The 23,273-nt window shown below is 40.9% G+C and overlaps 3 protein-coding genes across 4 annotated transcripts; 1 reads left to right on the top strand and 2 right to left on the bottom strand.

Moving 5' to 3' along the window:
* Window positions 1–592: 592 nt before the first annotated feature.
* On the top strand, window positions 593–8,945 carry cops4 (COP9 constitutive photomorphogenic homolog subunit 4 (Arabidopsis)). Of its 2 annotated transcripts, XR_014570942.1 has the most exons (11): window positions 593–720; window positions 1,436–1,515; window positions 2,545–2,696; window positions 3,881–3,984; window positions 4,223–4,376; window positions 5,886–6,036; window positions 6,454–6,624; window positions 7,013–7,128; window positions 7,870–7,954; window positions 8,086–8,315; window positions 8,396–8,945. XR_014570942.1 is itself a non-coding variant. In XM_083793548.1 (10 exons), exons 1-10 carry the CDS (start codon window positions 647–649, stop codon window positions 8,220–8,222), a joined length of 1,224 nt encoding a protein of 407 aa, XP_083649674.1. In that variant the 5' UTR covers window positions 593–646; the 3' UTR covers window positions 8,223–8,945. The 2 variants fall into 2 exon arrangements, 1 of the variants encoding a protein (XP_083649674.1); XM_083793548.1 differs by having other exon boundaries at window positions 8,086–8,945.
* Window positions 8,946–9,642: 697 nt separating this feature from the next.
* On the bottom strand, window positions 9,643–17,023 carry LOC310878903 (acidic mammalian chitinase-like; the record flags this gene model as incomplete). Its single annotated transcript, XM_083793320.1, has 10 exons — window positions 9,643–10,106; window positions 10,748–10,880; window positions 11,175–11,291; window positions 11,523–11,705; window positions 12,684–12,786; window positions 13,272–13,396; window positions 14,972–15,137; window positions 15,284–15,340; window positions 16,292–16,499; window positions 16,999–17,023. 10 exons carry the CDS (start codon window positions 17,021–17,023, stop codon window positions 9,643–9,645), a joined length of 1,581 nt encoding a protein of 526 aa, XP_083649446.1.
* A 4,638-nt stretch (window positions 17,024–21,661) lies between these two features.
* Window positions 21,662–22,967, bottom strand: LOC310878902 (placenta-specific gene 8 protein-like; the record flags this gene model as incomplete). The annotated part of the gene is made up of 3 exons (XM_083793319.1): window positions 21,662–21,766; window positions 22,231–22,355; window positions 22,883–22,967. The coding sequence occupies 3 exons, from the start codon at window positions 22,965–22,967 to the stop codon at window positions 21,662–21,664; spliced, it is 315 nt and encodes a 104-aa protein (XP_083649445.1).
* Window positions 22,968–23,273: the final 306 nt, after the last annotated feature.

Below are 23,273 nucleotides of genomic sequence, written 5' to 3'. Positions count from 1 at the left end.
CACTCGGCTGTCTTTTTCGTTTTATAATATATAATACTCCCATGCGAGCAGCAGCAGTGCTGGCTAGTGGTTAGCCTAGCGCAGCCTGCGCAGTCTGCTACTGTCCATATGACTGTGTCTGTAGCAGTCTATGAACACTGCTGGAGGAATAATGGCCTGGAGTGGAGTACTGGAATGGACTGGAGTGGAGTGCTTGCAGTGCTTGGGATCGGTCATTTTCGCTGTAGTCCGATCCGATCCAGATCACGTTTTTTGGCTGATATCGACCTGATATCCGATCTGTGGATCAGATCACGGCATCCCTGATCTTTTGGGAAGATTTTCCGCGTACCACCTGGGGGGGGCTCAAGTACCACTGGTGGTACGCGTACCACAGGTTGAGAACCACTGTTCTAATCCATTACACAACCAATATATGTATTACCCAATATGTATTCATATTTATCATTTGAGATATTTTAAATATCTATTCACATATACTTCCATGATCCATGTATCTATATATATATATATATATATATATATATATTAATCAAATGGCATAATCGTTGACATAACAGTTTTGGCCACAAGGGAGAACCGGTTAAATCTGCCGGAAATACACAAAGGAACAAGAAGAAGAAGTTGTTGATACTCAACGGTCAAAATGGCGACTGATGTGCGACAGGAGCTGGCTGGGTTGATGAACTCCACTGGATCTCACAAAGATCTAGCCGCAAAGTACGTATTCACGTAACAAAAAACATTAAAATGTTTACGGTTTGTGATATTATACACACTTGGGGCTATTTACTGAGAGAATATCTAAACGAGATAACGCGTTAGCTAGCTATTAGCATTGCAATTAGCTCTCCCCTGGCTGCCAATAGTAATGTATAAATCTTAGTACAAATCTTTGATTTGGGTTCCTCAACAGTTGTAGCTGCAATAACACGGTAACAAAGCAATAATCTAAATGTTATGATGAATTGAACATGGTTGACCCTATTGTAAACAAGTGTAATGCTTATGGTGTTGTCCACAGTTAACAGTTTTGTATTGAGTTGTGCTTGAAATGTACTGTATTTCTCCAATCTGTTAATAATTACTTCAATCAATAGTAAAGTTTTTGTATTGACTTGTGTTCTCGTTTGAAATGTACCCATTCTGTATACTGTGAATACAAATATCAATCAATCAAAGATGGCGTGCACAACAATAATAAATATAAAGGTATAATAAATAAATATAAAGCCATAGAAGCCAAGGGCAATATGTGGTGTGGGAAGCAGCTTGGTTACTTGGTGTCTGTATTTATTATATAATTAGCCAGTTTTATTGCATACATGTAATGTACATGGCCATATAGATCACTCGCATGTCAACATCTTATGACAGAACATAGCCTGCCCTAAATCCGTCTTAAATATTGGATATCTATTAAATTCTGTTTCAGGTACCGACAAATCTTGGAGAAGGCCATTCAATTCACAGATGCAGATCAACTGGAATCATTAAAAGCATTTGTTGAAGCAAGTATGTGATGTCAGCTTCACGTCACTTTGCATTTAATACTTTAATTTGAATTAACCACTTATTGTTTAGCCTGTCACAATTATCACATAATTGTCTAATCGCAATTATTTGAGATAATCGCAATTATTTTGTCATAATCGTTTCCATGTTGAAAATGTTTCATACATACATACATCTACAAACCTACGTGACACTGTGTCGCGTTGTAAGCTTGTAGATCAGCTATTTCCGCTATTTTTTTAAAGTTTAAAATGTCAGTCATTTTTATATTTCAGTTATTTGTCATATCTGCCCTTTTTTTAATTACCAGGCAACAGGAATGTAGTTCACATGTTCCAATGTTCAATGCCACAAAACATACTTGCCCTCTATAACTAAAATTAAAAACACTTTAAATATTTTATTTCTTTCATAAATGGAGAATCTTTCACTCAATAGGAACTGCTCCTGTCGCAAGTTGATGATGTCATATGTCTGTGTGGTCCAGCCCTATGAAATGCACATGCTAATAAAAAGTATTGGACACATGGACATATGACATCATCAACTTGCGACAGGAGCAGCTCCTATTGAGTGAAAGATTATCTATTTATGAAAAAATACAATATCAAGTGTTTTTTATTTTTAATACTGTTTTTATTAGGCATTTTGTATATGACATAACTTCAGAATATCATTGACAGATAATGAGTAATTAAGTTGTATAAAATAAAATAATAGTGACAGGTAGTGTAAATGTTCCAAATACAATACATAATAAAAAAGGTATATACATGTGATAAACAAGAAAAACAGTTAAACAGTGACAAATGTTAACAGACAAACAAAGACAACAGGACAGACACTCTTGCTCTCAAACTTTTTAATTTTTTAATTTTAGTTGTAGAGGGCAAGTATAATGTTTTAAGGCATATTTGTCTTGCCAGGGATCCTTTTAATTGCAATTGTGTGACAATGAATCGTCAACCTAAATTTGTAATCGTGCGTGACAGCCCTAATCTGTGATATTTAATCTGTTCTCTCTTACAGTGGTCAATGAAAATGTCAGTCTTGTCATTTCTAGACAACTGCTCACTGATTTCTGCACTCACCTCCCCACCTTGCCGGATGTTACAGCCAAGGCTGTGTACCACTTCACCTTGGAAAAGATTCAGCCCAGGGTGATCTCTTTTGAGGAGCAAGTAAGTAGAGCTGCAGCTCTCTCAGTGATCTTCTCCTTGGCATTTATTCTGTGGAGTACTTTGTCACAGTACTTTGTCACTTGCTACTCAGTCTGGCCTGCAGGCAGCAGACTCGCATTTCATAACGTCACCTCAGTCACCTGTTACGTAGCCACGTTGCTGATAAGTCATCAGCGAGCGCCACTCTATCCATGCTTTTCTCACTCGAGACTCTAGAGTAAAACCTATGGTAAAAAGTAAACATGAATTTGATTCAGTAGTCCACTATGTCATGTTTTTTCCGCAACCACAGACCAATCAGAAGCCACGGGTCGATTTCACCTGTTTACATGTCCCTCCTACCAGGGAGATGGAACCCTGTCCAGACTGAGTAGCGAGTGACAAAACAAATTCACGGAACGCAGCGAAGCAGGCTGGAAGTTTTGGAACCCAGGCTAATCAAATATCATTTTTGGGTCTCAAACTAAAACGTTTGCTTAGGGAACAACTGGACTAGAATTCAGAAGAAAATCAGGAATTAGCATTGCCCCCGTCACCTTAACAAAAAAAATCACACCCGTGTGAACTGAGTGGTGCAACTCTCCTCTCCCCCTTCTCTCTTTCTCTCTCTCTCTCTCTCTCATTAGCAGGCAACAGTGCAGCACTATCTCTCTCTCTGTTTCTGGCACAACAGCGCCCCTACTGGTACTAATGGTCATACTGGTGCTCATAAATGTCACATAGGCGGACACATAGGTGAACACGGACATTGCTGTTCCTTGGAGTGGTTGCAGTTGCACCACAGATATTAGTGTGGTGTAACCAGTTAATTTGTTTACATTTTGCTCTTAATTATAAAGTATTCAATCTATTCATGAAATGGTAACTTTAACAACCTTACTGTAGAACTGCAGACTCACTCCCAATCTTCCGCTGTAGTCTTCAGACTCCACCTTGCCGTAGCACTTGCCCTAGCCTCGACTTTCCAGGCGTATGCAAAGGATAAAATTACAGATGCCAGGTCATTATTGGCATCCTATAGTGTTGTACAGATTATTGATTTTCTTTGTCACAGGGCAACTGTTAAACTGATGTGTTCTTGGTTTACTTATGATTACCTTGTGTTGTCCTTGCTTACTGTAAATCGCTCTGGATTAAGAGCATCTGCTAAATGCCTTAATTGTAAATGGCAATGTGTTTTTCAGGTTGCCTCCATCCGGCAGCACTTGGCAACCATTTATGAAAAGGAGGGGGACTGGAGAAATGCTGCTCAGGTTCTGGTCGGCATTCCCCTGGAAACGGGACAAAAGTAAGTTACCAGTTCACTTACTGGATCTCATATCTATAAAGGTGTTTCTACACTGGTGCGTTTTCTTCCCCCGGACGAATATCGGAGTGAATTTCGGAGGGCGTAAAAAAGAAACATTGTCATCATACATAAGCTACTGTGTTCATATTTTTAAGGAAACCGATCACAGTTTGGGACAAAGCGGTTCAGTCATGAGATATTATTTTTGCTTTATTCCATGCACCTGTCTTTTTCTCAGGCAGTACAATGTAGACTATAAGTTGGACACGTACCTGAAAATTGCTCGTCTCTACTTGGAGGATGACGATCCCGTTCAGGCGGAAGCTTACATCAACAGAGCCTCCTTGCTTCAGAATGAGTCATCTAATGAACAGCTGCAGATACACTATAAGGTAATATTCAACCTGCTGTCTTTATAGCAGTGCTGCTCAGACCCTTTAATGTCACGGAAGTCCAGTTTGATATGCATTATTAGGTCACGGACCCCCATTTGTTACCATATTCTGCCTCTGGGGACCCCAATCTACACCGTAAAATCCCAACTCTGAGAGTGTGCAAATGGAACCAAATGTCCTCTTGTGCCACACTGTTAAGGTTCTACATCTGCTACTTTTTAACATTTTTAGAAAAATCTTGAAAGTGTGAGAACTACTGATTTCAGAAGGCCTTTGTTGCTGCCTTTGTAGAATCGGCCTCCGGTCTTAATGGGCGAAATAGGCTCAGTGCATAACTATAGTCTCAGGTTTCCTGAAGGTGGCATACCTGTTTCCTCTGACGGTATATTTTCCCTCAGCTTGGTTTTATTAGCTCTGCAGCAGATTTTTTCTTTTAAATATTTTTTATCCCACGATTTGGCAACCCATTTTTTCACCCAGTGTCAAATATCTAATGTAATCCTGGGCGCTACACTTCCTTTGCCAACCTGGAGGGGCAGCGGGCACCTCATGCCAGGGATGAATTATGGCTTGTGCAAAGTGTGCATGTGCACAGGGGCCCTGAGCTAATGGGGAAGTTACGCTTCCAACAAGCTTTGAACTGAACAGATTGGACTTTCCATTCCAGAGATAATGGCCAAAACATACTTGAAAATGGACGATTTTTGAGTTTTGGCCATTATCACCCGTTTTTCTTGAATAACACAGACTAGGAAGGTCGGACAGTGACAAACTAGATACCTGAGTAAAGTTCAAGTTGAGCTTCGTCCAACAAATCCACATCTATTCAGTCAGCCTTACCGTTAAGCTGCTAGGGACAGTAAAAAACCCATACTGAACACATTAATCCGTCCCTGCTCATGCTCCCTTCTATGCATAAGTAGTCCAAGCTGCTTCTTTTCACCTGACAGGGGGAGTTTCCCCGGCCGGACGTAGCACGTGGAAGGAACACGTTATTCCGACCAGTTCCTTTCCCCTCCATTAGGCGCCCCGGCTGACCAGGGGGAGGTAGTTTAGAGACCAGGATTACTGCATGTTTTTTGTGAGGGTACCTACCCTAGGGGACACCAGGAGAACATGCAAACTCCACACAGAAAGGCCCTTTCGCCAACACTTTCGCCCGTGTCATGGGCACTGATGATGCGGAGGAGAGAACACACCCTGGTTCAAATCTGCAGCAGATTTGAACCAGAAACGCATGTGACTACCTTCTCATCTGTTTCCAGTTCAAATGTGCTCCCGAGCAACCGAACCAAAACGGGTATGCCGGCATCTTCTGGAAACCTGAGACTTAACAGTTATGCGCAGAGCCTGTTGTATTCATAATGGCCTTACAAAGGGCCATAACAATTTAACTTGTTGAAACCTGCAGAAACCCTGATTATGTATTCAAATAATATGGAGATTTGATTTACAAAACTGCAACGACACGTGAAGTGTAGACTTACATGCTGTGTTTATGCCCAGGTTTGCTATGCCAGAGTCCTAGACTTCAGGAGGAAGTTTATTGAAGCTGCACAAAGGTACAACGAGCTGTCCTACAAATCCATTGTCCACGAGACTGAGCGTCTAGAAGCCCTGAAGCATGCACTGAACTGCACCATACTGGCCTCTGCAGGTAAACCACTGAACTGCACCATACTGGCCTCTGTGTGTAAACCCCACTGAATCTATGAACATAACTGTTTTGACTGACTGATGAGTACAGTACAGTCAAACACTTGGTCTAAAAGGATAACACCAAAAAAAGTCCTTGCGGTCTTGTTTCAATTCGGGTCCTATGTATTCAACTCATACAATGTCAAAGAGTGATTGATTTGGTATGAGTTCCAGCAGTTGCTCCCCAGCTAAATGATTCCGAGGGTTGGTAACCAAATCAAATGGACCCTTGTTAGATCTATACCTCTTGAGAGTGTACATTTGGTTTCACTTTACGCTCTCAAGAGTTAAATAATTGTTAAACATCTGTATAAGATGTCTACACAAATGTTATAATTGTTATTTTGATCAATGCCTTCCTCTCTCTGCCCTGCAGGCCAGCAGCGCTCCCGTATGCTGGCCACTCTGTTCAAGGACGAGCGCTGTCAGCAGCTGGCCGCCTATGGCATCTTGGAGAAGATGTACCTGGATCGCATCATCAGGGGCAACCAGCTGCAGGAGTTTGCTGCCATGCTCATGCCGCATCAGAAGGCCACCATGGCAGATGGTAAGGTTGAGACTCGAGAGTACTGGCACACAGCAGGGCTTCACAAACCTTAATGCTGCATTAGAAGGCCACCATGGCAGATGATGAGGTCGAGAGCACTGGCACACAGCAGGGCTTCACAATTCTTATCAGCTCAAGACCTAAAAGACATTTGGTGTCTCTCTAAAGTTCTGACCCGAACTTTAATATTACAAAATATTTGTTTTGGGGAAATATTTTGAAATCATGTTTTTAAAATGTAAGCGAAAAAGGGGATATTTAAAATGGGTGCGTGACCTCTTTTAAACAAGGTTTAAGGATGCGTAGATACAAGGCCAGTATGGAATATAGGGATTTAATTTAATTTCTCTTCTCCTAAATCTTTCTATCTGTGCTCTCTCTCTTCCAGGTTCCAGCATCCTGGACAGAGCGGTCATAGAACACAACCTGCTGTCTGCCAGTAAACTGTACAACAACATCACTTTTGAAGAGCTTGGGGCCTTGTTGGAAATTCCTCCGGCAAAAGTGAGACAATATGCTCTATGCACACAAGCTTTTGCCCAGGTGGGCGTGGTTTTGAGGTTATTATTCTGTGGGGTTGGGTTTTTGGTTTAAGGGCTTTAGTTTCTGTGAGATTATGGTTAAAATTAAGGTTAGGTTTAGGCATATAACCACGCCCACCTGGGCGAAAGCGCTCTCTGCGGAAAAGGTAGTTCCCTATGCACACAGAATAAATCTAACTACTTCCGGGCCCCTTCCCTACTTCCTTCACAGGTGTTGGTAATGATACTACCAGTAATTAAGGCTCTGTTCCATTTAGTGTACAATGGTTCTCAAACGTTTTAATTTCATGGACCCCAAGTCTGAGAGTGTACAAATGTACACTCACAGTTACACACCCATACGGGGCAGTTTGGGACCCACTTGTGTAGTGTTTCCAGTAAGCCAACATGCAGAGTCGGGTATCGGCAAGCAAGATATTTGGGTATCGACAAGCAAAATATAAAGGCTGCAACTGATACAGAACGCTGCTTGCAAGGCTTTTTACACATACCAAGAGAAGTGAGCATATCACACTTGTGACTAGTCCTTCACTAAGATTATAATGCCTGAGAGTTTTAGAATTACCGGTAATTGTATCATTAATTAGAAATTTCTGGGGGTGGCATTAAAGCAAAGACCATGAGGTTGTTATGATTTACTGTACGGGCATTGTAATTAATACTATTTCTTCTAACATTATTTGATTTCGTGCTTTATTCTCAGGCTGAAAAAATCGCCTCCCAGATGATAACGGAGGGTCGCATGAATGGCTTCATTGACCAGATAGATAGTATTGTCCACTTTGAGAGTAAGTGACAGTGACTTTTACTTATTTTAACTTTTGCTAGAACATAGAAAACCCTAGTGGGTTAGTTTGTTGGTTCAATGTACATTGAATCGCCGACCCACTTCGTTTTTTTTTGTGTCTTTTTTTTTCAGCCCGTGAGCCACTTCCCACCTGGGACAAACAGATCCAATCGCTTTGTTTCCAAGTCAACAACCTCCTAGAAAAGATCCGAGCAGCTGCTCCGGAATGGGCCAATACACAGGCCATGGAAACGCAAATGACCCACTGAACGTCAACTAAAAGCTCCCCTAAACCAAATGACCCAGTTAACGGTAACCAAACGCCCCCCAAAACCAGTGGTTCTCAAACCTTTCAGTTTCAGGTTGCCGCATAACTGAGAGTCTTCAAATGAAACCAAATGGACCCATGAGGGTCCATTTGGTTTGATTTGTAGACTCTCAGAGTTACAGACCTGTAAGGGTCCATTTGGAATCCCACCACCTGAGAAAACAATGTTGTACATGAAGCTGATCCTCTGGGGACCCTCCCAAATAATTTGAGCACCCCCGGTTTGGGAACCACTGGTCTAATAATCGACAGGCAACAATTGAAGATATCTCACCTATTTAGAGTTATATCATCATCAAACAACACAGTGGTGTGTTGAAATCTACAAGCTCGGCTGTAGATCAGCTATTTTCAGCATGTGACACTGAAATATACTCGCCACTTGAGGACATCAGGCATATAATGGAAGCATAGGGGAATATTCACTAAAACATCTTACAGGGAACTGTTTTTGTATTCTTTTTGCCAAAACTGTAAAACGAAACACTTATTTGAGTGGTATGGTTTTGAGTGGTCGAACTAAGCTCGACGGTGCTAGAAGTACAAATCTTCTCCACATAATACAATAGCCGTTAATGTTACATTCTGTCCTAAAGTGGCTCGATAGACCCGATATCATCTTCCACTGTACAAAGAGATTAATTAAATGTGAATTTGAATTCAACTTGTTTGTCCTGATTTTGATATTTCTGAATGAGAAAAAATATTGTTCAGTGGTTTATTTAAATTTTCACATTAAAAGTAAGGTGGGTGAAATTCTTAGTTCAGTCAGCTTATGGCTTATAGTTATAAGTATTTATAAACCATGATTAATTATCAGTGACTAACTTTTCTTTTATCAATTTTATTTTATTCATCACAGAAACAATACAATTATATGCAGTCAAAATATATTGAGTTTTGTCTAAATCAACTTAGATTTATTAGTCGAGTAAACTAGACTAAAACCTAAATGTTTAAGATGACTAAACCACTAGGCCACATGCATGCATTTTATTTAAAAGAGTAAATCAAATGAATTTGAATGAATAAATAAATAAATGAAATGAATGGGCAGAACCCCATGTTGCATGTTTACATTTATTTCATTATGTTAATTATTCATTTATGGAAGAATAAAAAACAGCAATAATATATTGTAACTTGTAAGTCAGTGGTTCTCAACCTTTTCTAAAACGGCATTTGCAGCCCACACCCATCTGTAAGTGGCCACATGCATTAATGATTGTGTTCTGGCTTAGATCAATATCCTTTAAGTTCCTACTTCACTTATCATTAAAAGTTATTTCATCCAGATTTGAAACAAGATACACAATTACTTGTTTTCTCGGTTATTACTTTTCTTTTCCTATTGTTTAATATCAATGCATGACACAGCAATTACAGCTCTCCTTGAAAACTTGGTAATTGTGGCATCTCTGCAGGTAGGTGACTCCATTGTAGCAGTTGTAGTAGGAGTTCTGGTCGTTGACGTTGCTATAGAGGCCATTGGGCCTCCCTCCGCAGAAGCCCGTGCGAGGCCAGTCGCAGCATTTACAGCTGTCGCTGTACACGAGTCCAACGGGGCATGCCTGGATGTAGGTGAACCCGTTGTGGCAGTTATGGAAGGAGTTGGCGTCTATGGCGTTCGCGTAGAGGCCATTAGCCTTCCCTCTGCAGAAGCCAAGGTCAGTTGACACAGTGATGGCAGCCGGGTTAGGGAGCTGAGTCCAGATTACTGGGTTAACGATGGCAATGGCAGTATCAGTGGTGATGATGGCATTCGGGTTAGGGATCTGATTCCAGATTAATGGGGGAGCGATGGTTGTCGGAGTGGGAGTGGAATCTGAGAAATGGGGATGGGGATGATATGAAAGTTACACAAAATAAGTGTGATTAACGATAGTATTGCCATAATAAAATGTGCTTAAGGCATAAAATGACAAGCCCCAGCATCCCTTTTCTGTGGGAAACATTCACAGAAAGTAGCTGATCTACAAGCTCAGTGTAGATGTGCTATTGTCTTGGATCAATAACAGACTGCTGTCTAATCAAAGGCTCAGAGCACCTGCTGCACTGTTTGATTTTTGCCGTACCCAACATGGCAGCCACAAACGCACGTTTTTGAACATTTGAAGCGAGAAATACACAATGCAATAACCGAAAATGTCTACTATTTTGATCAACCTTTCCTGTTTTTCCGAGGCGACATGTTGCACTGGACACACCGTGACCTGGCATAATATATATGGAATACTAACGTATACGCAATCACGCAATGACACCTTCATTGTTACTTTGGGTCTATGTATTCATTTCTTTATTACTGTTTTTACCTGCTTATTCTTGTGTAATAAGAAGAATATTAGGATCCCCTATTTGGATATTAGGATCCCCTTCGGGGTCTCTTGCATGTTTCAACATAAAATATGGAGATTACAAGATTTTCCACCCGAGAGTGACGATATGAACGCAGGTTTTGTTTACCTGAATCTAGTAGAGCTCTCAGGTGGCTGATGAGGGGGAATCTGCCCTGGCCACACATTTCTCCAGTAAAGTCATCCAGGTCGATGGCCCATACCAAGGCTCCTCCAAAACCACTTGCCTTCAAGTACTTCACCTGTGGAGATTGTCATTTATTTATCGTGAAATTCTCCTCTGTCATACATTAATTATTTGTTGAGCTGCTATACAAATTCAGTACCGCTTGAACCCTCTACTACTAAAAACAGACCTGTAAAGAGCACATTGCATGTATTTCACTGATTCAGTGAAATACATGCCAAAATAGCAGATCTACAAGCTCACAACACACTGTGAGCTTGTAGATCTGCCATTTTTGACGAAACACATCCATGTTATTGACTGATATCTTTAGTTTTTTAGATTGGATCGTAAAGCTGCTGTATATTACCTTGTGTGCAAAACTATCGATGTTATCAAATCCCAGCCATTCTTTGCCTTTGGTGGCATAAGGCACCATTTGCTCATCAATCCAGTGGACAGAGGCCCCGCGGAGGAAGCTACAAACCTGTTGGAAGGACAACAATGTATGTATCTTAAAATCAAAAAGACTTGATATTATTATCCATATACTGGTATGATGCCATATTGTGGGTTTTATATAGAGCTTGTGACTAAATAACTACAATGATCCATTGGAACATCTTTTTTTCCCCCTATTTCATAAAAAGTAACACATTTGGACATACAAGGTTTTCCACCCAACCGCAACATAGTATAAGCTTCAATGGTCACTCACCTCAAAGTAAGCCAGGATTCCTGCCTCTCCTGTATAGAGTCCAGCAGGCCCAGCACTGCTGGTCGGAGAGCCGACGGCACCATCTGCTGACCACGTGCGGAACGTGCGTCCGTATGTAGCGAAACCAAGCAGGAGTTTTTCTGCAGGTGCTCCTTGATCTCTCCAGTAATTCATGGCAAAGTCCTGGTTGCAAAAATACACACTCAATCAGTTGCCACGTGCATCAGTGATTCTCAACCTCCTTAATGTCAAGGTACCCCCAGTTTGATATGCCCTAGACCAGGGGCCCTTAACGTTTTTCAGACCCACAAAGGAGTAAGGAGTCAAGGACCCCTTAGCTATTTTTGCCGGATGCTAGGATTCAAGTTAAAATAAAAACACGTTCCAATAGCACACCAAGATTTGCCGCCCTCCTCTAGTAACTCTGAGGACCCCCTACAGGTGCTAGACCCCTTGTTGAAGACCATGCATTGATTAGAGTACCATGGAGTACTCCCATTTGATACTTTACTTTTATACACTCTTAAAATGTGATGGTTTCCTCTGATGTGTGATGGACATTTATATTATTTAGCCATTTTATCAGGAGAGAAAAGCATTTGTACACTTGTACATGCTTATGGGGGTCCTTGAAATAGGCTCTATGCCTCTTCCTTACTTCGTTCACAGGTTTTACCAGTGATACTAATTGAGGCTCTGTTCCATTCTAGTCAAACAGAGTCAGAGTGCATGTTGGCTCACTGGAAACACTCTGCTGCCTACACCAGTGGGTCTCGAGGTGTGGTCCAGGGACCCTCATGGTTCCTCGACGGGGTTCCAAATGGACCATTGTGTGCATATGGAATCAAATTAATTTGGTTCCATTTGTACACTCAGAGTTACACACCTGTAAGGGTCCATTTGTTTCCATTTGTACCCACTTATGTGTGAGTTATGGGGGTACTTGAAATTTAAACAGTTTGAGGACCTTTTATAGCTACACACAAAAACAGTCTTAATTAGTATCGTGGCAAAACCTGTTAAGGAAGTAAATAATAGGCCCACTTTCCTTACAATATGGCTGCTGTGTATAAAATGTGTTTTGTTCCACTGCTGTGTATAAAAAGTGTTTTATTCCACAACTGGTAAAGTGTGTATGTGAGTTGTGAGATTTCTACTCACCACATTGTTTATATCTTGTGAAGTGAGAGGGCTGTTGTGGCCGGTGGTTTTCTCCCATGCTCCGTGGAAGTCATACGTCATGACATTAATAAAGTCCAGGGACCTGTTGTTATGCACATACACACAGTTCTGGATGTCAAGTACAATGTTGCATCGTCGGAATGAGAGGCCTGTTAGAAAATGCGGCAGAACTTTAAGTATGATTATAATCTGCTCACAAGTAGGTCGGATAGGTTTATTGTTGGTATCACCCCTGGGAGATGGATTGCTGAGGTGGAGCAACACCAACCATCAGCTCCCAGTACTTACTGGAGTTACCGCAAAACTTGCAACACGCAAGGCGTGCTAATACGCTGAGTTGGCAGTGCCTGGGATCGAACCCATGACCTTGTGGTCAAGAGGTGGGTACTGAGATACCCGGACACTGTAAAGATATGCTTATAACCACTCTTAAATACTAATTATGTTGTATTTAACATGAATAATAACACATAACACCTTTTCTTATAAGCAGCCAGTAAGTAAGTTTACAATGCATTATGTCTTGGGGATACACAGTAAGTCTTAGTGAAAAGGCCTTGAACTCACCTAGCGATCTGAGCGACCTCATAACCATTGTCAATGTTTTCCTTCCCAGCAGCTACTGCAGCTGTGAGCAGCAGTCTGGGTCTTCTGTTCAGATGTCCTTCCTGCTCGAAGGCAGAGCGTAACTCCTACATCCAAACACATGAATGATATGGGTCATATAATGATAGCAGTGAGTGAATAGTGCAGTGGTTCTCAAAACTCTTTGATTTCAGGGAGCCAGTGTTAACTTTATGATGACTAGAACTATGACAAATGACAGAAAGTATAATGGCAATTCCGTCAACAAAATTAAAACTATGGTCGACTTAAAGGGAGGGACTAGTGGAGAAGTAGGTTAGTGGAGAAGTTGTCCAGTAGACCAATTGGTTGTCGCGGCTCGAAAGTAGTAGATCTACAGGCGGGTTGTGAGATTATGATTTAAAAAAGAATGTGTATTTTCCCCTAAAAGATTAAAATAATAAAAAATATATACAAGGGGAAAAAGATTTGAATTATATCAGCAATATATACAACTCTGATGAGTGGCAGTCATTCAACGGAATACATTAAAAATAAATGGGAAGCAGAACTAAACATAGAAATTACAGAAAAAGACTGGACACATATGTGGAGAATGCACCAATCAACTACCAATTCACGGATATGGAGGGAATTCTCTTGGAAACACCAAAAATCAAGAGTAAGCAGTTGAAGCAACAGATACAATGTTGGAGAAGTTGTGGGGATGCGAATGTGGATCACTCACATGTTTTGGAAATGTCCCAAAATGGATGAGTTTTGGAAAATGATACATGAGCAGATACAAAAGATATTGGGATATGAGGTGCCTATGAACTGTGATGTTTTGTATTTATGAAACTTGATGGGGGGGTAAGATTCGAGGAGAGGATAGATATTTGGTGAACATTTTACTGGCGGCAGCAAAGAAAGCTATCACAAGAAAATGGGAACAGATGGAACCTCCAACACAGGGACAATGGGAGGACTTGATTCAGGAGATACATTTCATGGAGAAACTGACACACCGTCTGAGGCTACAGGAAGAAAAAATGGAGGACAAATGGTATAAATGGACAATATTTAAGGGTAGGCCTATGGGGGAATGAGAGACAATAGTAAATGCCTAGAAAAATGTATGTAACATATTTGAAACGCAATGTCAATGCCTGTTTCATTTTTTTCTTTTATTTTTTTTATTTTTTGTACGTCTGTGGTGTTATGTGTATTGTAAGTTTGAATCAAATTAAAATCAATAATTAAATCTATACAAAAAAAGATGAAAAAACTAAACCACACATGAATAAGTAGTGGAAATAGTAGATCTACAAGCTCACAGTGTCACATTATGTCATATGAGCTTGTAGATCTGCTATTTTGGGTCCAGAGTAAACGTCTAATTACTCGTTTTGGGTCTTGAACCAGGGACACACAAGTCACACATTGCTGTCTATAGTAGCCCCAGTATGTTCCCTCAGCACTACGCTCATTCTGTAGCTCCTCAACTCGGAGATACAGAATGAGTGTAGGGACTTACAGTCTATGGTAGGGACTAGGGAGAGGGCACATATGGGGCTATGTCTATAGGTGCTCGGACGGACGGACGGACAGACCCAGCCAGGGTCACACACTGTTGTCTATACTAGTGGCTGTCTAGCACCACTCAAACAGTTTGGGAATCACAATCAGACAGTTTTATTTACCTGACAGAGCAGTGTGAACCTGTGTTTGTCCTCTGGGGGGCTCCCTCGCGCTCCTGGATACTCCCAGTCCAGATCCAGTCCGTCAAAGCCATGCTGTCTCAACAGGTTAATGGCTGACGTGATGAAGGTCTGGCGGCTGACGGCCGATGACACCATTCTGCTGAATCTAAACGACACGGACACCTCAACTGTTTATGGTTTTATTGATTGACTGCCAGCTAGACAAATGGTGTTAATTACAGTTTATCCAACAATAGACTCATGATAAGTCATGAACTGACTAGTAAACAGAAACACTGCTATTGAACTCACTGTGTAGATCCGAAGTTCCAACCGCCAACAGCCAGCAGAGTTTTCAGTCCAGGGTTGCTGCAAAGTAGACATGGAAAGATTATGAATGACAGAATTATGTCTGTGAGTCTGAGACTGTGACTGTGTGCTGTTGCTGACTTACATTACTTAGCCTATAGCTGTAGGCTACAGCTAGTAGTAGCCTAAGTAAATACAATATGACAATACCCATCTCTGGCACAGACAGCCTGTAGCTGTGCCATATTTTATTTTATTGCTTATATTTATCTGAAAATGTGAAAACTGTTCATGTATTTTTATATTTTTGGGTAACAAACTGTATTTTGTATTTTTGTGGTCTGTTAGAGCAGCAGATATATCATGAGACCCTACTCACAGAGATTACATTCACCTGTGTGGTTTGGGCATCTTGTCAGAGGTACAGAGAAGAAAGGAGCTCTTCATCATGTCAGAGACATACTGTAAGGCGCACACGGTATGTCATCTCACCTGTATACCTACCTGCATTATAGCAACAATAATCCTCAAATTTTTTCATTGCAAGGTTGCAAAGTTTGATGTGCACTAGGCCACGGACGCCCACTCAATTAGCACTTTTATTAATGAGACCGCAATTTACAGTGTAAAGGCCTCTACAAAACTTATCTGTTTACTTTTCAGGATTCAAATTCAAAGCTTAACTGTAGCCTACCGTGCTTTGTGGTCTGTTGTGGAGCAGAGCAAAAAACAGTTAAGCTTTGCCTCAAAACTTAACTGTTTACTTTTCAAGATTCTAATTCAAAAATAGCAAAAAATAGACTCTATAAGCTCCACAAAATCCACATTTGAGCTTGTAGATGTGCTACTTTTGATGCTTTTGTGTGACACTGTATGATTAAGTAGGCCTATGGTATGTATTTAATAAATGTACATAAAAATTATATGGAGTCTTGGAGATAAGATAAGAAGCTTCTGCTGCCTGACAGCCACGATATAAACCTCATGGGAAATGAAAAGGACACAACTCACCTATGCTTGAGTCCATTGAAGTCCTTGTAGAGAGCCTGGTCGTTCCATTCATAGGTGTCCAGCTGGTTGTGTTGGTTGACGACAGAGAAGGCGTAGATCAGATGGGTGCACAGGTTGGGGTCAATGTTAGCAGGCAGGAATTTGCCAGAACCCGGTCTGTACTGGGCCCAGTTGCTGAAGTAGCACAGCAGTGGTTTGGAGGAAGACACTGTAGGAAGGAAGGAAGGAAGGAAGGAAGGAAGGAAGGAAGGAATTGATGAATGCATGAATTATTGAATCAATTAATCAATGGTTGGATGAATGACTGAATGAATGCGTGAATGAATCAATGAATGAATAAATGAATGCATGAATTATGATAAACGAGTGAAATTGGAAGTGATGAAACATGGAAGTGAGCAGAACCAAATTGGAACTGGATTGGAACACTCAAATAAATGTGTATTCTCTCTCTCTCTCTCTCTCTCTCTCTCTCTCTCTCTCTCTCTCTCTCTCTCTCTCTCTCTCTCAGAACAACAACTTTAACCTTTTAAGCCCCCCCCCCCTTACACCATTTTAGTGATTTAAACAGAATGCATAAATAGTTACATACCCTCTTGAAGACTTAGTAAAAGGGTTAGACCTGGAAACAGAAAATAAATGTTAATATCTGCACTATTACCACATTATACTGTTAAAGGAACATTAATAATCTGATTTCAACCTACCAGCCAAGATGGTTAGTGCGGCCATGGTTATATTACTGCAGGACTATCCTATCCTTTGTAGTGGCCTGAAATGATGACAAGTGTTTATTATTCATAGAGGTTTCATTTAAAGCAGTGGTTCATATTTGATGACCAGCAGTGGTTCCCATTGGAGACACAAAGAGTCTCCATTGTTTCTCCATAGGGAACCACGACTGGGCATCAAATTATTGGTTTAGCAATGCGCAAAAACTAAATAATATCCATGAATTCAATTTGTAAATTAACGCCCTACTTGATACGTACAGCGTCACATGTACGTGGCACATTTTTGCATTTTTTAAATCCTGAAAAGTAACAGTTTTGGAGGTTTCCATCCGACAGACACGATTTATAACTAAAATCTAAAATGACACAATGCTTTTCCCGCTTTTTAATGGGTTAAATGAAAGGAGCCACGACTTACCTGTTTCTTAGTGAGGGACTGAGAGACTGGTGTGAGACAACTGGGATCATCTGTGGTGGTTTATATAAGGCTGGAATTCCAGCTACAGTAGGTCCATCAATCCAGGACCAGACAACACATCACAGCGTTTGTGTTAGGGTGTGTGTGTGTGTGTGTGTGTGTGTGTGTGTGTGTGTGTGTGTGTGTGTGTGTGTGTGTGTGTGTGTGTGTGTGTGTGCGTGTGTGTGTGTGCGTGTGTGTGCGTGTGTGTGTGTGTGTGTGTGTGTGTGTGTGTGTGTGTGTGTGTGTGTTTGGTATTAGGTAGCAAACAGTGAGGAGTGGCCCATCCAAAGAAACAGACCAGCTTTGTAATCTCATGTATCATCAGGTGTTTGTTTATGTAAACTATGCCTCTGTCTTGTACAGTGTCAGTGACCCCCAACATTTTGTTGTTGCAGTCTCCCCCCCCCCCCCCCCCCCCCCCGCCATATAATCGTATTCTATATACCTTCACGGACCACTGGTGGTCCGTGAAGGTATATAGAATACGAGAGGACTCTCTTGCATGTTGTCCCTGACCATGCATTTAGTATGTTTTTTATCGACCACTAGTTAGTTACTGGCTGTTACCAACTACTGGCTGTTAAGGGCTTGATTTAATTCACCTCAAATTAACAAATTAAACCAAGCCCTTAACTGTCAATATTTATTTTCCGGCTTTTTCCCCCACACCACGCCCATATCCCCCCACCAAACACAACAGTGGTCCCCAGGTTGATTCTTAGTCAGGGTGGTGGTCCCTGGTTCATAATCAGTTGAAACCCCTGATCTAGATGAACTAAATTTAGATGATCATTGCAAGAAAATGTAGATAGTGGTGAAAAAGATTAACGTTTTCTGCTGTATCATTCCAAATGACATCAATATAACGTTGGTAGGGGAGTATAGGCCTCAGCATTGAGCACAAAGGACATTTAATATAACGTTGGTAGGGGAGTATAGGCCTCAGCATTGAGCACAAAGGACATTTAATATAACGTTGGTAGGGGAGTATAGGCCTCAGCATTGAGCACAAAGGACATTTAATATAACGTTGGTAGGGGAGTATAGGCCTCAGCATTGAGCACAAACTAAAGGACATTTAATATAACGTTGGTAGGGGAGTATAGGCCTCAGCATTGAGCACAAAGGACATTTAATATAACGTTGGTAGGGGAGTATAAGCCTCAGCATTGAGCACAAACTAAAGGACATTTAATATAACATTGGTAGGGGAGTATAGGCCTCAGCATTGAGCACAAAGGACATTTCAAACAAACCCATGTAGAGCTTGTATAGTTAACTCTACAGTGACTTCACCCCCACTCTTTCTCCCGCTCTTCACCTCCCTGTGGCTACCGTCGGACTGCCATATATGGAAGAATTCAAAATGTACTTGAGTGAAAGTACAAAGGTTAAGTTACAAAGATGGTAATGAAGTGGTAAATTAATATATAACTAGAAAAAGTGCCCTTCTGGGCACAGGTCTCCACCAGGATAGGAAATCACATGACTATGGAGATCATGTGTACCGATTTGCGTGAAATTTGGATAAAATCTGAAGGAGTAATAATAGAAAATGTGTTTTACATATGTCGGCCTCCTGATGGCGCTATAAAGAGCAGATGTGAAAAATTCCAGGCAAAGGTTTTTCCTTGGCCTCTAGGGAGTTGGCATACAAAGTTATCCACAGATCCGTGCAGTTGGAGGTAAAAACACTTTTCGGCCAGTTATAGCGCCACCTTGAGGCTGAGTTGAAATTGTTCATGTGCCATTTTGTCCTCGGCCTAGTGGGAATGTGGGTGCACAATTTCACGGAAATCACGCGATGTGTTCATGATTTGCAGCATTTTGTTTGAAACTGAGCAATCTTAACCAATCAGGATGGAGTGTGAGAAATCTGAAAGACCGGTTTCGTTGAATGGCTCTAGAGAGACTGTGTACCAATTTGCGTGATGTTTGGACAAAATCTGTAGGTGTACTGTGCAAAAACTTGTTTTGCACAAAGCGGCCTCCTGGTGGTGCTATAACAGGCCGTTCTGGAAAGTTTGGGGCAGAGGTTCATCGTTGGCATCCAGGGAGTGTGTGTGCAAAATTTGGCATCGACCGGGTTAACGGTGGCCGAGATTAGCTGCTCACGGACACACACACACACACGGACGGACGGACGGACGGACGGAGTGCAAAACATACTCTCCCCCCATGCCTTCGGCCTGGTGGAGACAAATATTGTTATGGGTATCTGGCGTAGGGTTTGACATCTGCTATAACAGCGCTATCCCTAAGCAAACAATGCAGAAGTTGATTAATTAATTAATTAATTAATTTTGATTAATCACATTCTAAATAAATAAATGGACCATGCACCAATAGATTACCAACAACCACTTTTATTCACATTCAAACCTTAGTGCACTTTCATCCTTTGGGTATCCTACTCATAAATGAATAATGAATAATCTTCTTGCCTAATTTTAGATAGATTCTTTGTTTATGTGTCATGCACCAGAGGTGCCCAGCCCACATGGCCTATATAATCATTATCATTATTAAAGGGATTGTGACATAAAAAAAAGGTTTTGGAATTGTTCTTTTTTTTTGTTGTTTGTTTTCTAATCTCAATTGCACCCAAAAAACATGAACTTTTAACATTCAGTAGATTTTCTGTGATCTGGGGTTTTCTGGCTCAAACAGGTGCTCTGATTTTCCTGCTGTTTGTGATGTAAGATCCTGCAAATCCCATATATGTCAATGGGCTTTGCCAGCAGATGTAACTGTTTTCACTGTTTTGCCTGTTTTCATTGTAGCTCAAAAGGCTTCCAAACCCCAAAGAAAACTTCAGACCACAGAAAATCCACTGAATGTTCAAAGTTCAGGTTTTTTGGGTGTAATTGAGGTCATAAAACCTAAAATAAAAAATAAAAATAAATGAAAATGAATGTCATAAAACCTTTAATGATTGATAATGATTAGGCAAGGCAAGGTTAGTTTATGTAGCACATTTCAACAAACATACGATTCTACAAATGCCTTATGAATCAATACTTCACACTTCAAAGGTCTTTCGAAACATGTTAAAAAATAGCAGATGTACAAGCTAGCAGCGTGGCATGAAGTGACGTGCTGTGAGCTTGCAGAACTGCTATTTTTTGAATAGCCAACGCTAAAATCTAAAATGTCACAGATGCTTTCCCGGTTTTGACACAGCATAATGGGGGTGATAGAGATAAAACAAAGGTTTAACATAAAACATTCTTATAAAACATTTTGTGATGGATTTATATTTTTGTGATATATAATTTATTTCATAGTATCCATTACATGTAAATCATAAAAAGTTAACTTGACCGGAGTTGGCTCTGTATTTGGATCTACAATCTACATGCTACAAATATCTTTGCTGAAAATAGCTGATCTACAAGCTCACAATGTACTGTAGAATGTGCTAAAGCTCACAATGTGTTGTAGATCAGCTATTATTGGTGAATGTTCGCCCCCAGAATAGGGATGCCACGGTTTCTCATTAACAAGTGTCTCTTTGTGGGAATACTCCCAAAAGTCCTGTATCCACCTGGAAGAGATAAAACATATTAGATTAATAAATGTGTGTGTGTGTGTGTGTGTGTGTGTGTGTGTGTGTGTGTGTGTGTGTGTGTGTGTGTGTGTGTGTGTGTGTGTGTGTGTGTGTGTGTGTGTGTGTGTGTGTGTGTGTTAGATTGAATGTGTGCCCACTTTAAGCACACTTTTATCCACATTCTGTGGATAAAAGTTTGTGTTTTTTTCTTAAATTAACACCCTACTTGATCACACAGTGTCGCATGAAAGCGTAAAACATGGCAGAATCCATAAGCTTTGAGTTTGTAGATCCGCTACTTTTGCTATTTTTGATTTTGAATCCTGAAAAGTCACAGTTTTGGTCTTGGACATACGAGGTTCTGACCCGACAGAGACGACTGTGTTGACCAGGGTACACCAGGGGTCTACACTCGGTCCCTTCGATTGGTTTTCCCCCAACACCAAATATCTTGAAAACAAACATTCAACAAGCTTGTAGACCTGCTATTTTTGCTAGAATGTTTCCATATTTTCACCAAATGTTCAGCCATTGTGACATCATGGCCAGAATAGGGGATGCTTGCGAGGGGTTGATAAAGGTTCAGTTCAGTTAAAGTCCAGTTCAGATACTGACCTGCACCCAGATCAGAAAATGCCCTGTTCCTTCCTGAGGTCGATGTCCCTCCTCAGCTGACATGTGGCACATATTGGACAGAAGCAATACGTTATCGCATCACTACACATGGAGCCCTGAGAACAAGAAGAGACATGAATTATACCAAGTCACACATTATACTGTGTTAAACACACTGCAGTGCAAGTCAAGGACCCCCAAATTCATATGTATTTGGCAGCGGACTCCCATTTGAAAAGGTTTTTTGTCACGGCCCCCAGAAGAGAAGATTTTCGATATTTTTAAAAACATTTTCAAAAATAGCTGACAAGCTTGCAGCATGGCACAAAGTGATGCACTGTGCTTGTAGATCTGCTATTTTTGAATAGCTGACATATAAATGGATAAAGTTATTAAAATGATTGTAATGCTATATTAACTACTTTAGCTGGGGACCCCCTGGAACCCCCACCCCAAGGACCCCAGGGGGTCCCCGGACCCCACTTTGAGAACCACTGTATATCGTTGCTGTCAGGCAGTAAAAACACCTTTTATTTCAATATTTCAACTTCTTTCTCACGGTGATCTATTGAGAACGTACATTGATGTTGTATCTGGTCCGGTAGACGCTGCGTATTGGGAAGTGGAAGGCGAAGCAGCAGCACTCGCCCATGTCACTGCCGATGGAGCAGACCATGCAAGGTAGGCAGCACAGCGCCTTGAAGCCTGAAATACACAGTGGTGGGGAAGAAGTACTTACTTACTTAAGTAAAAGGGTCAATACTGCAATGTGCATTTCATCTTTTCTTTATTTCATTATGGTTTAATAGATGATTACATTAATGTACCTTTTATTCCCTTCTTTTTTACTTTTGACATATCCATTAAATGAAAATGAGCAGGAGGAAGATAAATCTTATACCCCTATCTATCATGACATATTATAGACAGCTTCATAGACTTGTTTGACAACACATCATCCGTGTTGTGTAAATTAATGTTGGATTCACAATGTGTATATTTTAAGACATTTAAACCCTCATTACTTATAATACACTTACTTGGTCTGCTCTTTTCCCCTCTACACCAAACCAAAAAGTATAGCAGCTGGACGTGTTGTGCGCTTGTAGATCGTAACTCTGAGGACCCCCCAAGGGTCCTGGACCTCCTTTTGAAGACCCATGCTGTACACTAAATATACTTTCTGATATTTTTCTGTTCATTTAGTTAAATAAAGAGAGAGGGAAGCTCACAGATTCCACAGTCACTGGTGATGTCACACAGGCCAGTCTGGAAGTCCGAGGGAGCGTAGGGGCCTGGTTGGCTTGTCACAGCCATGCTCTCTTCTTTCTACGAGAAAACATATTCTGTAACTTTCACTTTTGTCATTTTTCGTCTGCAGTACAATTTACAATTTAGGTATTTAATCCAGATTTACAGTAAGCAAGAACAACACATGGTAATACATCAAATACATAGAAATGTAGCCATCAAGGGTAAGCATAAGCAAGCTAAGAACCTAACATTTAACAATAGAATATCTGTACAATGAAGCTATGAGTATACGATGCAATGTCTACATCTAAATTACATAAGTTTAGGTTTTGCATAACTTTGAGAGTGTACACATGGAACCACATTTTT

This window comes from Protomyctophum parallelum, assembly GCF_964188405.1.
Source record: "Protomyctophum parallelum genome assembly, chromosome: 21".
In the NCBI taxonomy this organism is placed as follows: Eukaryota; Metazoa; Chordata; class Actinopteri; order Myctophiformes; family Myctophidae; genus Protomyctophum; species Protomyctophum parallelum.
The sequence above is the reverse complement of the archived record's forward strand: the minus strand, read 5'-3'. Positions and strand labels throughout refer to the sequence as shown.